Source organism: Capsella rubella, unplaced genomic scaffold, assembly GCF_000375325.1.
Source record: "Capsella rubella cultivar Monte Gargano unplaced genomic scaffold, Caprub1_0 scaffold_2, whole genome shotgun sequence".
Lineage (NCBI taxonomy): Eukaryota > Viridiplantae > Streptophyta > Magnoliopsida > Brassicales > Brassicaceae > Capsella > Capsella rubella.
The window spans coordinates 9131902-9149510 of record NW_006238922.1 but is presented as its reverse complement, the minus strand read 5'-3'; the positions used below and the strand labels follow the sequence as shown (position 1 = coordinate 9149510).

Here is a 17609-nt window from a genome sequence, read left to right as displayed (position 1 = left end):
GTCCAAAATAAATAAAACAAATATCTATTTATAAAGTAATGATCAATTTTTTGATTAATGGGGCTAAATACAAAACAAGGATATTTATATTATACATATAGATATACCACTAAATTGATGTCATCTAAAACCACATCAAACGAGAACACAAACGATTTTAGACATAAGAAATAGAAAAAAAAAACTAAAAAGTAAAATAAAAACACTTGGATAAATAAATAAGTGGATTCACCAGAATAATTTGGCGTACAAGAATTGAAGGCTTTTGACATGTAAGGTTTTAACAGCTACCATTTGACCTAAATCAAAGTTAAACAAATAACAATAAACATTTCATATACTAAATTAATATAAAAACAAGAATAAAAAAAAAAAAAAATCAAATATAAATTTTAAAATATAAAAAAAACAATTATAAAACTTTCGCGCGTAGCGCAGATCAACAACTAGTATAATATATAGAATCTTTCCCGATACCAAATAATAAACGATACTTGGTACGTAAAATATCTTGTATATTCGTTTACGCCGTTTATTGAGCCAATAGGTGATCATGAATTATCAGTGAATGATATATAATGTTGTATATTGCGACAAAAGTAACCATGTACGTTTGTTAATTCAATGAAGACATACATGATGATTTAAATATAGTATATGGTGATGTCGACGACGATGTGTATGATAGTGTTGTTGTTACGTGACATATGTTGCATGTATTGTATTATTGTATATGGGTAGATAACAATAGTACTTCAGAGAAGTTGTTTAAGAGAGGTAGATCAAGCTAAAGGTAAAGGGGAACAGGTAAGGTTTCGTAGGTGATGGCATGAGTTGGACAGTAGCCTCTTGGTCTCCTCTCTTTGCCTTCCTCTTTCTCATTTCTATGCCAAAGCTTTTTTTCTTCTCTTTTCATTCATTTGTTTTGTTTCTCTTTTCCATTTTTAGTGTTACACTCTTTTATTTTTTCTTTCTTCTTTACCTTTTGTCTTTATTTGCCTTTGTTCGTGTGCGTGTTCGTGTGATGTGGTCCATGTATATAATGTCTTTGCTTTGTTTCATCTTTTTTTTTTTCCTTTTGAAACTTAATTTTCTTTTATATGGGATTAAATTTTTAAAATTCACACAAAAACTGGTTTTTTAAGAGAGTGAAATTGAAATTTCAATTTTGTAAGAAGTTATATATTTCAGAGGATTAAACATATATTTTCTAATAACTATATCAATCAAATAATAGAAAACATTGATCGTAGGTCGTCTCATTTGGTGTTATAGGTTTTTTAAAATTAGGCACCAATAATATTTGGTAGTTTAACCAAACATATATCACTTAGAACACGCTACAAGTCTTTAATGATGGAAATTGGTTTTACAAACTTTGGTTGTAGAAATTAGGGTGATCAATTAGTTGAATATTTCAAAAATAAGATTTTCAAAAAAAACAAAAAATGAGGATTTGGCTGTATAGTGTCTTAATTTCCTCAAATCACTTATGTGTTTGTATTATATATATATTATATATATGTGAAAATATGTTTTGTGTTTATATCATTAAAAAATTTTTTAAACATTTTTTAAGGATATAAACAAAAACGAACATACGCAAAGGAAGACTCTTCGTCCGTTTGTGCTAGTTTGCCTATGCAAACAGTTAAGAAGTTTTGTTTGGAATTACTTAACACATGCTGTTTAATTGGATGAAAAGAAAGAAAGTGGAAGCTACTAAATTTATATCTTTATATTATTTTATAGAGTGAAATTTACGTTAAAAATTACAATAACAAGAAAGCATTTAAATCATTTGGTAATAGTTTTCCATTCATTCAAAATAAAACTAAAAACATACAAAATAAAATTAAAAATTGGGAAGAGCTCCAAAACCAAAAGTATGAATAAAACAGAATTAAAAGAACGAAAAAGATATACACGAGCCAAAAGAAAATAAGACAAGACTAACGATGTATAATTACGTAAAAAGGAAGAAGAAAAATGTAAAAGCTGTGCTGACCAAAATGTGTCCTTAGATGATTCGAATGTGATGTGTAAAATAGATCATTGATATGATATTTCATATTTTATGAAGCCAAATCATCTTCCACTAAAATCTGTATGGTATGGTAATTTAAAAGGTTACAAAAGTAGTACAATTATTTGGTCTACAACACTAGTGAAATTCAGTAACATCAATGAATTATTCAATAGTTTATTACTTTCATATGGAAAATATCAGTATCAAATTGACAATTACACAACATACAAGCATTAGGTAAATCAAGTAAAAACATTAAACTAATCTTATTTTATAAGTAGAGAAGAAAATATCAACGCTGCAAAGAAAATGTCAAAGACAGAGAAATCTTAAAACAACGTTGATTAATTAATTTCTCTAATCACATTATTAGTGGAATATTAAATTTGTCTCAATTAAACTAAAGATTCCGTAAACCATGTAGATTCATCGTCAACTTCATAATCTCTTTTACTTTCTGAGAAAAAGTCTCATAAATACGAAACATCCATCACAACTTTAGATTTTATGGATACCAACTTTTTCAAGTACTTTTTTCAAGCACCACATGCACGAAGGAAATATATACCTATAAGCCGTATACAGTATGCTCTAAATCTTCCAATAAATATATGTCTTAATTCACAAATAAATCAAACAAACATGGATCGCTTATTCAAGAATGAGTGAACAATATGTATACAACAAGATCATGAGTTTAGTGAACAATATGTATACAACAAGATCATGAGTTTTTCTAACTATGATATGGCTAAACTCAAATTATATATTTATAGTAACTGAAGTATCGATTAACTGAAAAATTAGGTTCGGTTGACATATATTCTTGAAGTTAATAAGGTTGCATTTCAAATTGAAATATTCAATTCCATGTGTTTCATTTGTTTAACATCGTCGCATAAAAATTATATATCACTAACAATGATACATTTCAAATTATGGTCTTTATTATTCGTAAGAATCTTGAAACCAAAAAAATTAAAATGAAAAAGAGGTTATGGTCTTATAAGCTTATGTCGGCTTCTACCATCTTCGTGGCAAGCTCTCATAATTCATGTCAACGTCGTTTTTATTTTATTTTTCACGTCGACATCATATAATGAATTAATAAGGTGGTCATGCATTATATTTTTAAAAAATACAATACATATATTATACTTAGGAAATTTTAGAAGCTTCCTTTGTTTGTGTTTTTTTTTTTTTAAACGCCGGATACCGATCGACGAGGCGACGACCATCGAAGATGTATGAAGATGAGAAGAGGTTTAAGGAATTAACTAATTTTTATAAACATTTTCATTTTAATCACCAAATCCACAACAATTAGTGAAAGTGCTTTTGGCTTTGCATGGGAATATTCTAAGGCATGTGTGATGTGTTATTCGATTGACAATCTAACTACTAAGTTTTGAAAATTTCGCCCAAAGTCTTGTTTTCTCTAATTTGCTTCTTCCCCATTCCTTGACATTTATTGAGAGTGTGACATCTTTGATGATGCCTTTGCACAAATTAATTCATATCATACTACAAATTTTAAAAATATAAAAAATCAACAGTTTATTGTGGACTGAGTTTTGTCAATGATAACAACAACCAACGGACTAATTTAAGTATATAACTCCATTTTCTTACTTTGGCTATTGAACCCGATAGAGGAATAGATGAAAACTGTTTCGTGCTACTTGGTCACAAACATAGTCACAACGACGAATAATTTACACTATAAGGTAAAAGATTACTAATACACCAAAACAGAATGGTGTCATATATGGATAAAGTGACATATGCAATGGGTTATGTTATGTTGTCATGGTGGTTATGATAAATGAATAAGAATTAATAATGATATCCAGATTATTATTTATAAAAGAAAAAAAAAATCCAAGTTTAGATATTTTGAGAAAACCCCAAAAAACTTATTAGGTATAGGAATCATATAAATTTAAAAATCTAATGACTCAACTTTTTTTAAACGACTACCAAAATTCTGGATAAGCCTTGCAATTAAAATTTACTAAATATATGTCATATTAAGATAAAAATACGAGTAGACCACCAAAGATGTAGATAAGTCAAGCAAATAAAACACTGCAAAATTGTATTTATTTCTTCATATGGCCTTATAATAAAACTGGGTATGACATATAAGTATTACAATTTTCAGGACTAATATATTTGGCTATCAGTAAAAAAAATGATTGAGTTATATAATTAATGACCAGAAAAATGAAATGGATCTTATTATTTATAAAAAAAAGTTAGGTTTTGATTGGTATCCTCGTATTGCTGCGGTATATTTATCATTATTTATATAATATTATTTTTGGTTGTGTCATGTTTATCACATAAACTAATTAGAAGTAAATTCTAAAATCGTTGAACTCGTATTCTGTTATCTTGTTTACGCTAATATGAATCAAAGTGTGTTCGAATTTATAACATACATGAAAAAACACATAAAACCATTTGATACTGATCAACTTCACAGCTGTTAATTACTAAACACGTTTTACGTAACTTGTCATTGTTATAGGCAGGACTAAACCGGCCAAACACAGGAGAAAAACGTACAAGGCTACAAACCAACAACGAACGTTCAATTCAATACAAATCTAGAAGCCTAAAACACATGAGTTAATTACGTTCAACCTCTATACAAATCTAGCGACATTTGGAATTTAATTTATATGGTGTTTAATTTTTTCATCTTTTAAGATTATCTTCTTGTTATGGAACCGGTACGTAACTATACAATGTTATTTTTGTGAACCGGGAATTACATAATGTAGTAGAGAAGAAGCTTGAAACCAAGATTCATGCATTAAATGATGCATACCAAACTATACAAAGCCGGTGGCATGTTTTTTTTTTTTTTTTGCATTAAAGTCAAAGTTGTTCCTAGCTCTAATCAACCCATACCAATATCGTAGATGTTATAAAGTCATTCACCCAATTAGTGATAACTGATAACAATGAAAATCCTCAAAAAATCACTCTTCCGAAATCCAACTGGATCAGTTTCATTGGTCATTATATATATTATGATAATATATAATACTTGTGAAATCGCATTAAGAACCTAAACCACCATTAGGCAAATTCCCCATGATACCTTAAGTGGTCACCAAACCAAACAGTCATAGTTCTCTCAAAATTCAACATAGGGTTGAGTTAGGTTAACCTGGTTTGGCCACTTTGTGCAATTTAAACCTAAAAATCATTCTAAAACCTAATTTAGGACAATGCACAATTGTATGTAATCTACGGTGGAGGACTTCTGGTGGACAAATCATGTTTAAAAACCAAAAAAAAAACACCTAATCTCTTTCTTGTAAGGAAAATGTGAATAATTTTGGTTACCCTCAACGTTTAATCCTTTGTAAGCAAAGAGTTCAAGGTACACTTCTATTACTACTAACATGAATATATTTATGAATGAATACTTAAACATTGATTATAGTATATAAGTAGAGAGTAATTAAAATAAAAAATAGAGAGATGGATGCATCAAATTGATGTGTTTGACCCGCATTTTGTGTTTTGGTCACCTTCTCCGCCATGACGGCGCATCTAATGTTCCTCCTTTCAATTTCTTTCTTCTTTCTCCTTTCTCTCTAACCATAATAAAACTCTCACTCTTCTTCTCTCTTTCTCGTTTTTTTTTTCTTTCTTTCCATTTCTGATATCATCTGACAGTAAAAAAAATCATCGTAGATTTTGAAACTGTCAGATCATCTCAGTTCTTTGTCTTCTCTGTTTCAAAGGTTTCAACTTTTGTATATTTTTGAAACAAAATTAAAAAATCAGCATTTTGATTTGCTGTTATTCAATCAGGCAACGTTACTTTTTTTGTTTTTTGTTTTTCCAGGGAAACAATGACTTGTCCGAATCTTGGCACTATCTCTGTGTTTTTATCTTCTTCGTCTTTGTCTTCCCAATTTGTTTGGATGATGAGATGATGATACAAAGTTTTTTTTTTTTTTTGGTTATAAAAAGCAGACAAATTGAACAGTGAAGATACACAAATTTTATGAGATCTCTCACTCAACCCTTCTCTCTTGATTCCTTCATTAGCTTGATTTCTTAAAAAAATCTCAACTTTCTCAAAGATCATAACTTTTTTACAGATACCCTTCTTGATTTTTTACTTTGACACAAAAAAAATCAAAACTTTCAGCTCTCACTCACTTTGATCTCTGTTTTTTTCCCGAGAAAATTCCTCATTTTCCCGAGAAAATTATAAAGAAATTGCAGAAAACGAGGTCGGATTATACAACCAATCCAGTCACGGTCTTCTCTGCTTTTTTTCCTCTGTTCGGTTGGTTTCACGGTATTGTCTTTTTTATTTTTTTCTTTCTTTCTTTTACTTTTTTTTGCCACTTTATAAAAAAACAAAAACCTGAAAATTATGTTTCTTGGTTTCTTCGTTTTTAAACTGTTCTCGCGGGTGTTGCAAAATAATGTTCGAATCTCTCATCACTTGAACTGACTCGTTTTGCGTGTCTCAAAACTCTAAAAGATTTGTTCTTTTTTTGTTTTCTTTATTATAATTTCAGGGTTTCTTGAATATCTGATTTCAGTAAAAGATTCCAACTTTGGCTTTCTCAAGTAGCTGCTGCTGCAAGATAATGGTAGGAGGTGGAACTAATAGAAGAAGGAGAAGACTACAACTAAGTAAGCTTTACACGCTCACTTGCGCTCAAGCATGTTTTAAGCAAGACCATTCTCAAATCGGAGGACCTGGTTTCTCTCGTGTTGTCTACTGTAACGAACCTGATTCACCTGAAGCTGATTCGAGAAACTACAGTGATAACTATGTGAGGACTACTAAGTATACTCTTGCTACTTTTTTACCGAAATCACTGTTTGAGCAGTTTAGGAGAGTTGCCAATTTCTATTTCTTGGTTACTGGGATCTTGGCTTTCACTCCTCTTGCTCCTTATACTGCTTCTAGTGCCATTGTTCCTCTTCTTTTTGTTATTGGTGCTACTATGGTTAAAGAAGGTGTTGAAGATTTTCGCCGGAAAAAGCAGGTAACTTTTGATTCTTCTCTTCTTTCTCTCAGATTGTGACTAGAGCTGGATTAGATTATCTAGTAGATTTAGTTGAGTTTTAGTTCTGTGAAATTGAAATAGATACCTTTGTGATGTGGTTCTTAGGATAATGAGGTGAATAATAGGAAAGTTAAAGTGCATAGAGGCGATGGGAATTTCGATTTGAAGGAGTGGAAGACTTTGAGTATTGGAGATATAGTAAAGGTAGAGAAGAACGAGTTTTTCCCGGCAGATCTTGTTTTGCTTGCTTCTAGCTATGAAGATGCTATTTGCTATGTGGAGACAATGAACCTTGATGGGGAGACCAATCTGAAAGTTAAACAAGGACTTGAAGTAACTTCGTCTTTGCGTGACGAGTTTAACTTCAAGGGCTTTGAGGCTTTTGTCAAATGCGAGGATCCAAATGCTAATTTGTATTCCTTTGTTGGAACCATGGAGCTTAAGGGAGCCAAATACCCACTCTCACTGCAACAGCTTCTTTTGAGAGACTCAAAACTCAGGAACACAGATTTCATCTTTGGAGCGGTTATCTTCACGGGTCATGACACAAAGGTCATTCAGAATTCTACAGATCCTCCATCTAAGAGAAGCATGATTGAAAAGAAGATGGATAAGATTATCTACCTAATGTTCTTCATGGTGGTTGCTATGGCATTTATTGGTTCGGTTATCTTTGGAGTTACAACAAAAGAAGATTTTAAAGATGGTGTGATGAAGAGATGGTATCTGAAACCAGATAGCTCCAGCATCTTCTTTGACCCCAAAAGGGCTCCCGTGGCTGCAGTCTATCACTTTTTAACGGCAATTATGCTATACAGTTATTTCATTCCTATATCTTTATATGTGTCAATAGAGATTGTTAAAGTCCTTCAGAGCATCTTCATCAACCAGGATATTCACATGTACTACGAGGAAGCTGACAAGCCAGCTCGTGCGCGAACCTCTAATCTGAATGAAGAACTTGGGCAAGTGGATACAATTCTCTCAGACAAGACGGGAACATTGACATGTAACTCCATGGAGTTCATCAAGTGCTCTATTGCAGGGACAGCTTATGGACGTGGTGTTACAGAAGTGGAGATGGCTATGGGAAGAAGAAAAGGTTCCACTTTAGTGTTTCAGAGCAATGAGAATGATATGGAATATAGTAAGGAGGCAATTGCTGAAGAATCAAGCGTGAAAGGATTCAACTTTAGAGATGAAAGGATAATGAATGGAAACTGGGTCACTGAAATTCATGCTGATATCATTCAGAAGTTTTTCAGATTACTCGCGGTATGCCATACAGTGATACCTGAAGTGGATGAAGATACAGAAAAGATCTCTTATGAGGCTGAGTCGCCCGATGAAGCAGCATTTGTTATTGCAGCAAGGGAGCTTGGGTTTGAATTTTTTAACAGAACTCAAACTACCATCTCGGTAAGAGAGCTTGATCTAGTGACTGGCAAACGAGTTGAAAGGTCAGTCCATCCCCTCTACTTTATTTATATTAGCAAAAATGTATTTGTTTTTAGTTACTTGATTGAAATGGTGATGTGTCTGCAGGTTGTACAAAGTCCTAAACGTTCTTGAGTTCAACAGCACGAGGAAAAGAATGTCAGTTATAGTGCAGGATGAAGATGGGAAACTCATATTACTTTGTAAAGGAGCAGATAAGTAAGTGACCTTTTGACTTTAGAACACCTATTCCTGTAGATTTTGAACTTATGTTGTTGACTTGTCTCACTTTCCAGTGTCATGTTTGAAAGACTTTCCAAGAATGGTAGAGAGTTTGAAGAGGAAACACGGGACCATGTGCACGAGTATGCTGATGCAGGTCTGAGAACTTTGATACTTGCATATCGTGAACTTGATGAGAAAGAATACAAAGTTTTCAGTGAGAAACTCAGTGAAGCCAAGAGTGCCGTTAGTGCTGATCGAGAATTGCTGATAGAGGAAGTCACAGAGAAGGTTGAGAAAGACCTGATTCTCCTTGGAGCTACTGCTGTTGAAGATAAACTCCAAAATGGAGTAAGCAAAACCACTGATGATATATATACATGACTAATGTATGATTGGTGAATTGAAATACTCAAATCTTTTCCCTTTGATCCTTGATTTCTTTTAGGTACCTGATTGCATTGACAAGCTTGCTCAAGCAGGAATAAAGATTTGGGTTTTGACCGGTGACAAAATGGAGACTGCTATCAATATTGGGTATCAATTTCTGGGTATCACCTTAATATTATATACTCTTGAGTTTCTGCATACATTTTTTCTACTTTCTTTCCACTCTGTGAACCCTTTTGCGTATTCGTCTTTGACAGCTTTGCATGTAGTTTGCTCAGACAAGACATGAAGCAGATCATAATCAACTTGGAGACCCCTGAAATTCATTTACTTGAAAAAACGGGAGAAAAAGATGCCATAGCAAAGGTAAAGATAGCCAATTTGATATTTAGCGGAATAGAGTTAACAGATCCATATATCAGATGAATGTATCAATGTGTCTTAATTTTTCTTGCAGGCATCAAAAGAAAACGTCTTATCTCAGATACTTAATGGAAAGTCTCAGTTGAAGTATTCTGGTGGAAACTCTGATGCTTTTGCTTTAATCATTGATGGAAAATCACTTGCTTACGCGTTGGATGATGATGTAAAGCACGTCTTTCTTGAGCTCGCTGTTGGCTGTGCGTCTGTCATTTGTTGCCGGTCATCACCAAAACAGAAAGCTCTGGTTAGTTTTTTCACTTATTCTTGGGTATACTTTTTGCTGCTCTCAAGATTTTGACAAGAATTCGCAATGTAGGTGACAAGACTAGTAAAATCTGGAAACGGTAAAACGACGTTAGCAATTGGTGATGGCGCGAATGATGTTGGAATGCTTCAAGAAGCAGATATAGGTGTTGGGATTAGCGGCGTAGAAGGAATGCAGGTTCATTTTAGATTTGTATAACTCATTTGTTTCTTTTCGTTGTATGTTGTTTATTTTGTGTGGGCTAATCCTGATCATTGTTCAGGCTGTAATGTCTAGCGACATTGCGATTGCTCAATTCAGATATCTAGAACGTTTGTTACTAGTCCATGGACACTGGTGTTACAGGCGTATCTCGACAATGGTATATACCATTCCATATCTTATCTTCAAATTGAGACCAACCTTGTGTCATGTATCTTAACATAATCATTCCTTTCTAACTAGTTTTCTCTTATTCACAGATTTGCTACTTCTTTTACAAGAACATTGCGTTTGGTTTCACTCTCTTCTTATATGAAGCATACACAACATTTTCATCGACACCTGCCTACAACGACTGGTTTCTATCTCTTTATAATGTCTTTTTCTCATCCCTTCCGGCTATTGCTCTTGGTGTCTTCGACCAGGATGTCTCTGCACGGTATTGTCTAAAGGTAAACGTGGTCATTGCGTTACAACAGCTTAATTTTCTCACCGTCAAACAGTTTGTGCCAACTTCTTCCTTTTTCTTGGTTATGCAGTTTCCACTCTTATACCAAGAAGGTGTGCAGAATGTTCTATTCAGCTGGCGCAGGATACTTGGATGGATGTTCAATGGATTCTACAGTGCAATAATTATTTTTTACCTCTGCATAAGTTCACTCCAATCTCAAGCTTTCAACCACGATGGGAAAACTGCGGGAAGGGAAATCCTAGGCGGGACAATGTACACTTGCATTGTCTGGGTTGTGAATTTGCAAATAGCATTAGCTATCAGTTACTTCACTCTGATCCAGCACATTGTGATTTGGGGATCCATCATTGTTTGGTACCTTTTCATCACGGTGTACGGAGAACTTCCTGCAAGCATATCAACCGGTGCATATAAAGTCTTTGTTGAAGCTCTCGCGCCTTCACTTTCTTTCTGGCTCATTACTCTCTTCGTTGTTGTCACGACGTTGATGCCTTACTTCATCTACTCTGCACTTCAGATGAGCTTTTTCCCAATGTACCATGGGATGATACAATGGCTAAGGTTCGAGGGTCAGTGTAACGACCCAGAGTACTGTGATATGGTGAGGCAAAGATCGATAAGACCTACAACAGTTGGGTTCACTGCCAGATTAGAAGCTAAAAAGAGATCAGTGAGGAGATCTGAGCCTGAATCATGACAGTGGAACTAACCAAATATCAACCTGTCTCCTCTTGAATGGTTTTTCATATTCAACTGACTCGCAGAACGTAAATAGAACCATATATATGTGGAAGGAAGAAGCAAACTTGGGTCAGACACTTGGCCAAAGAAGGCTTTCCGACCAGTTGTTGTACATTCTGATTCTTGCGGCCTTGCCTTGTCATGAAACGAGATCTTACAGGTCCGGTAAATTGTGTTTACAGAACAGCTGAAGATTATACATCAGAGTTCCAGTAGAGAGATTGCCATTAGTCCTTTAATTTGTTACTGTCATTCTCACATCTTAGAGAAAGTAGAGATATTCTAGTTAATTACCGCATTGTTTCAGTCCTCTTAACGCTTCATTATGTGGATTCTTGAATCCAATAAGACATCTTCTGTAATGAGAAAGGACAAGGACTGATGATCTCTGTAATTAGTTATTTCGAATCGTGAGTTTCCGAAATCCAAATCATTTGCAGAGTCCCCTTGTCTCCAAAAACTCCCAAACACAAACTCTCCTTCCATGGAAAATTCCTGCATCATCTCCTCAATGTCTTCCATGCAACTTAATCTTGACTCAGGCTCCTCTCTGCAATCTTCCTCCTTTGTCGGTAGGAAGATTTGCGCGTCTCTTCTCTTCTTTCCTCGAAGCCTTCTGGTCACAAATCTCTTCATTTTATGTGCAACTTTACAAGGAATCTTGAAGAAGACGAAGATAAAGACTTGTAGTAGAAAGCACTCGCAGCAGCAACAAAGGATAACACAATCTCCTGCAACAGCACCACAATGTTCTTCCATTACTCTTGATGCATTGAAAACATGTTGAGATTTAAAACAAAGATATAGAGAATGGTTATCATGGAGAACATAAAAACTTAAGAGGTGACATCAGATTGTGTCAAAGGAATATGTTCCTTGCCAATATTGGTATCAACAAATGCAAGGTAAAGCAACACGCATGTGTTTGTTTTTTGCACTTATTATAGCATCACATGTGATTTGTGACGCATTTAGAAGCATTTGTATTAGGAAGCTTAGACGTCAAAACAACTAACAATCTTTCGTTTTCTTTGATTCTACTACGCTCCAACACGGTAACTCACAAGGGTAAATCAGCCTTTCTGCATCTGGAAACTGAGCCAGATGAAAACACAATGACACAATCACAGATAGATAGAGCCTTATTGATTCATCATAAGTATAAGATTGAGATAATTTGACAAGGAAGTAACGTCAGAAAAGGTAAAGGTATAAAAACAAAAACAAAAATAGAAACAAAAGTACTTCCATGTAAGAAACCTATAACATAAGTATATTACCCATCTATCCCTTTTTCTCATCTTCTGTTCAACCACATAGTCCTCTGTAATCCTCTGTTTCTACAAATTGTTTTGGTAGTCTCTTTAGTTTCACCACATGGAAACAGAAAGCTGAACACAAATCAAGAAGAAAAATCAAAACCAGAGAGATATTCTTAGTTTCTTACTGTTTTAAGAACTCTGAAAAGATTCTGCTTTGAGATGGAACCTGCTCTCCATAGTTACAGGAACAAGATGTGCGGGTTTGAGGCGTAAAAGATGGGAAGTTTTTTTCAGGCAAAACTGGGATGTTCTTGATGGGTTGTTGCCTCTAATGGCGAAAGAAAAAAACAATGTGTGTATATGATATTTACACGTTTTCGTCTCTGCTATTGTAACTACTATGTGTGAAAAAATCTGTACTGTAATTTTGGCTACCAAATGCCATTCTTCTAAATAATCTGATCTCTGCTGACTGTTGAGCTGAGTTAAAGACCTCGCTTTCGCCTAGTCTCATTCCGTTGGTAAGGTCTTCCCCAGCTAAACTCTCAAAAGCTCTCACAACCTGCAAAATATATCAAGATTTATCTTCACGTTATAAGCAAATAAAACTCTTCTCGAGGAATAAAGAAAAAAAAATTGTTTGTACTTGTCCCATTCGAGGTCTCTTGGCAGCTGAATGGCGCACGCAGGCTCCCGCTGCTTCAATCATTCTAAACATTTCAGAACCTACATAGTTATCTCCAAGCTTGGGATCTGCTAAAGAATCAAAATCCTCGGTTTCGATGGCATGACTTATCAGAGGCCGGGCCTGAAAAACAAATAATGCAAAGTTCAAACAACTTGATTTGAAGAAGAGGTTTACATGTCAATGGATGCTTAAATATAGCTGTCTTACCCATTCAACAAGGCTCTCGTCTCCCAGTGGTTGGGATGTATCCACTGGCTTACGTCCAGTGATTAACTCAAGCAGAACAACTCCAAAAGAGTATACATCTGATTTCTCTGTTAATTTTCCACTTGATGCATATTCAGGAGCCATGTAGCTGTGAAGTAGATGAATGAAAGATTTCAGCCAGAGAACAAAATATGCGATCCTGTAATCAAACAAGGCAACCACCTACCCAAATGTTCCAATAACCCTTGTGGTGATATGAGTGTTACAGTCAAGAGCTAATCTTGCAAGACCAAAGTCAGAAACCTACAAAAAATTGAGAGATCAAAATACTGTTTAAGTCGCAATGTAACAGAAACCTTGCAAATCTAATATAGTAGACCAAGTATGTGTACCCGAGCATCAAAGTTGTCCTCTAAAAGAATGTTAGACGACTTAATGTCCCTGTGAATGATACGCGGGTGACCTGACCATAGACAATTTAGTAAGAATAGCCAAATACCACTAAGACTACTTCTTCAAATACTGTGGTCCTCACAATTATATGGAAGTTACCATCCAAAGCAAAGAACATATGACTGAAAGAGTCAAACTAGTGGGTTGAGCTACAACTTACAATCTTCATGAAGATAAGCTAGTCCACGAGCAGCACCAGCAGCAATTCTAACACGTGTTGCCCAGTCCAGAGCAGATTTTGCTCCTGTTTAAAACACATGGAAGATTGTGTCAGTCCCAGTGGTGTGCATAATATAAAGAGTAATCTTGGAGATGTTTTGACTTTACCATGAAGGTGGTAGTAAAGGTCGTTGTTAGAGACATAATCGTAAATGAGCAATCTGCGGTCACCAGAGATGCAATGTCCCACGATGGAAACCAAATGGCGGTGGTGAATTCTGCTAAGAGTCTCAACTTCGGCTTTAAACTCTCGGTCGCCTTGTCCTCCACCGATTTTAAGTTGCTTCACAGCAACTACTCTCCCATCCGGTAATATTCCTTTATATACACTACCAAATCCACCTTCACCCAATAGATTTACTTCTGAAAACCCATTTGTTGCCTTCACAAGTTCGTCGTAGGAAAACAATGCTTTCGAATTGCCTAAGCCGCCAGATTGTGACTGTGAGAAATACATATTATGACTTCCTGAACGCTTGCTAGCTACAACAGGTGCAGATGACTGCATCCGAAAAAATGCTGAATCTGTACATACGAATATCAAAATGTAATGAGAATCAAGAAATGCACACACAAGAAACCATTTTTACATAGTCTAATGAAACAGTTTTAAGAATTCCTATCAAACTAGTAATACCTGATCTTGCGGTAGAGCTCATTGGTGATGGAGTAACATCCCCACCACTAACAGCTGAAAGACGTTTTTCTCGTCTCCTCAAGCACCAGACAAAAATTCCAATAAGACTGAACACCACAAGTGCCACTGCCACACTGATTCCAACAACCGCACCAGCACCAATTCCACTACCATTACTAGAATTTGAGCTATCAGGAGAAGGCCTAATAGTAGGGATGTTCTGAGAAGGATTGTCAGAACCTGGGACAAGTATTTGTGGGGGAGGAGAAGAGATCGTTGGCGGTGGAGAATCTGGACTTCTCTTGGGAGGTGAAGGTTTAGTATCCTTAGGTGGTGAAGGAGGAGACTGCGTGGGCGGTGAAGGAAGAGGAGGAGGAGGAGACTGAACGGGACGCTCTGAAGGCGGTGAAGGAGGAGGAGGAGATTGAACGGGACGTTCTGAAGGCGGTGAAGGAGGAGGAGGAGATTGAATTGGACGCTGTGATGGTGGAGGTGGAGGAGGAGAACGTTCAAAGATTGGTGGTGGTGGTGAAGGCGAAGGCCGTGGAGGAGGAACAGATGCAGGAGTTGGAGGAGAAGAAGGTAATGGTGGGACTAATGCAGGTGACGGAGGAGGACTACTTGGTGGCTGCACCGTTGGTGGTGGTGGCGGTGAAATTGAAGGAGGAGGTGAAGGGAGCACTGGCTGCGGTGGTGGAGGAGAGCTCTCAGGTGATTTTGGCAGAGGAGGAGGAGGAGATGCTCCATTTGGTACTGGTGGTGGTGAAGTCACAACCGGAGGAGGAGCTCTGTTTGGTGGTGGCGCTGACGGAGGAAGCGGCGATGTTAATGTTGGTGGTATTGCAGGAACTGATGTTGAAGTGTCATTAATACTTGGAGGAGAACTCGGCGGTGAAGCTACCGGAAGAGACGGTGGAGAATTTGAAACCGGAGGTTGTACCGGAGTTGTTGCCATTTCAATTCCGATCAACAAATCTACTAGTCATCCAAAGAAGTTGAAATCTTTCCCCCTCCAAGAAGATGAATCAAAATCACTAAATCAAGAACCCAAAGAACCTAAAATTTGCAGACTTTGAGTATGACAGTATCCTGAAAGCACCAAACTTTACCAACCAAGAAGCACTAAACGTGAAGAAGTAGCAACTTTCAAGATCACACACAGCTAATAACACCTTTTGATTAAACCCTAATTTACTCAAAAACACCAAGCTTCAAGACAAAGCAGAGAAGATGATGATGATGTAATAGATCAAACCCAGATCGTTAATAAAAAATCAACTTTACTTGCTTCCCACCAAATTCCAGATCACTCACGCAAAACCAGATCACTGAGATTACCCACAATTTTGATAGAAAAATGTAATAAACCTCAGATCTGTTAGAGCTTTCTGCACTTCAATATCATAACTTTACACATCTTCAGCCATTGATGAACAGAGGAGAAAACACAAACACGAAGTAACTAACTTTGTCTTGTCCCTTCTTCTTCTTCTCTCAAAGTTGGAATCTTGAATCTGTAGTAAGGAATCAAAGTTTCATTCTTCTTTTTTTTCACTTTCTTCCAATGATGCTTCAAAACAAGTTCTGAAATGTTCTCAGCGTCTTCTTCTCTGAGAAAGCTTCAATGCTACGTTAAATCAACGGTCAAAGAAATTGAAAGACTTTTAATTCGTTTTTAAGGAAATAAATTTGTTTACAAAACTGAATTCAAAATCAAATTATAGCTACTTCCCAAATTCACCGTAAGCTTTTTTTATTTCTTTCAAATTTGTATTTTTTTTGCTTGTTTTTTATGATTTTTATTTAAACTCCTACGCGTGATATTATTATTTTTCGCTTGTATACGCGCTTTGTCATCAATTAGATCGGCGCTCTAATTAAAAACATCAATTTATTTTGTTTTAACAATAAAAACAAAAAGAAAATAACACACTGTAAAAAAATTTGTTTATTACAAAAGTAAAGTAAATTTTTATCTCAATCAAATCTCACATGACGCTAAATTGTCTATTTAAATTTTTTTTTATTTATTAAATAACAGGTAGTTGTCAGCTCAATAATAATGGCGGTTAATATTATATTGAAATGTTGTTCTTATATTACGTATTTTGATATTTCTATCAAGAATTTTTAGTTGACTTTTTATATATTTCTCAAGTTGTGGTTTGACTTGACCGCTTGTAAAAATTAATTTTAAATTATTGGTTTCTTTAAATATAAATTTTTTGACATAGTGTATTGCGTTTAAAAGGACAAAGGTTATTTATAAAATTATAAATATTGGAGTATCTCTTTCATTTTTTATAGCACATGGACATCTAAAGGACAAAACCAATGTAAAACTAGTGTCTAGGATCTCTCATTCTTCGAACTTCAAAAGATTGTGATGAGTGCACTTATGTCATCACCGGGTGGTCTTGACGCTAACCATTTCTAAAACGAACAACAACTACAAAACAACTTGGACAACATAAATAGATTGGGCAAAGTTAAAGTTAAATTGGTCCAAACAATGAAATTTGAATAGAAGCATTTGACACATTACTACTAACTAAAATCACATTTTAGAAAATTCGCAAGACGGTTTAGTCGTAGTGGTGGTGTTCGTATAAATGCAAAATGTTCTCACGAGAAAAAAAAAAGTTATACACACAAGAAAAAAAGACACTTTTGATGGTAACATGAAAAATATACGTGTCGCCTTCAAAACCTTGAAACCCAAAAAGAACATTCACAAAGCCGTGATCCCAAAACATTCCAACCACCAATTTTTTCATTTTTACACACTCTCGCAATCGTATATCTCACCACCACGTGCCATTTCTCCATATCCTTACTTTGTGAACAAGTCATACAATTTTAAATAGGAGACATGTGGTGTGAGAGCTAAGTGAGGATCTTAAAAGGAG

The 17609-nt window shown here is 35.3% G+C and overlaps 3 protein-coding genes across 8 annotated transcripts; 1 reads left to right on the top strand and 2 right to left on the bottom strand.

Annotated features, from left to right (window-relative positions):
• Positions 1-5361: 5361 nt before the first annotated feature.
• On the top strand, positions 5362-11667 carry LOC17895699 (putative phospholipid-transporting ATPase 9). Of its 3 annotated transcripts, none has more exons than XM_023788588.1 (12): positions 5362-5426; positions 6586-7062; positions 7189-8543; positions 8629-8739; positions 8817-9093; positions 9191-9279; positions 9390-9498; positions 9590-9799; positions 9872-9997; positions 10083-10181; positions 10282-10473; positions 10561-11667. In XM_023788588.1, exons 2-12 carry the CDS (start codon positions 6658-6660, stop codon positions 11188-11190), a joined length of 3603 nt encoding a protein of 1200 aa, XP_023644356.1. In that variant the 5' UTR covers positions 5362-5426; positions 6586-6657; the 3' UTR covers positions 11191-11667. The 3 variants fall into 3 exon arrangements, with proteins under 3 accessions (XP_023644356.1, XP_023644355.1, XP_006300592.1); XM_023788587.1 differs by lacking the exon at positions 5362-5426 and adding an exon at positions 5673-6359; XM_006300530.2 differs by lacking the exon at positions 5362-5426 and having other exon boundaries at positions 6490-7062.
• On the bottom strand, positions 11522-12582 carry LOC17895074. The gene is made up of 2 exons (XM_006300892.2): positions 12515-12582; positions 11522-11965 (listed from the first exon to the last, which is right to left on the bottom strand). The coding sequence occupies exons 1-2, from the start codon at positions 12516-12518 to the stop codon at positions 11547-11549; spliced, it is 423 nt and encodes a 140-aa protein (XP_006300954.2). The 5' UTR covers positions 12519-12582; the 3' UTR covers positions 11522-11546.
• LOC17895227 (proline-rich receptor-like protein kinase PERK9) lies at positions 12366-16375 on the bottom strand. Of its 4 annotated transcripts, none has more exons than XR_002835236.1 (9): positions 14701-16375; positions 14172-14588; positions 14005-14088; positions 13784-13854; positions 13618-13694; positions 13392-13539; positions 13143-13304; positions 12682-13058; positions 12366-12574 (listed from the first exon to the last, which is right to left on the bottom strand). XR_002835236.1 is itself a non-coding variant. In XM_023788589.1 (8 exons), exons 1-8 carry the CDS (start codon positions 15653-15655, stop codon positions 12864-12866), a joined length of 2109 nt encoding a protein of 702 aa, XP_023644357.1. In that variant the 5' UTR covers positions 15656-16375; the 3' UTR covers positions 12366-12863. The 4 variants fall into 4 exon arrangements, 1 of the variants encoding a protein (XP_023644357.1); XR_002835237.1 differs by having other exon boundaries at positions 12366-12568; XR_002835235.1 differs by having other exon boundaries at positions 12366-12625; positions 12723-13058.
• Positions 16376-17609: the final 1234 nt, after the last annotated feature.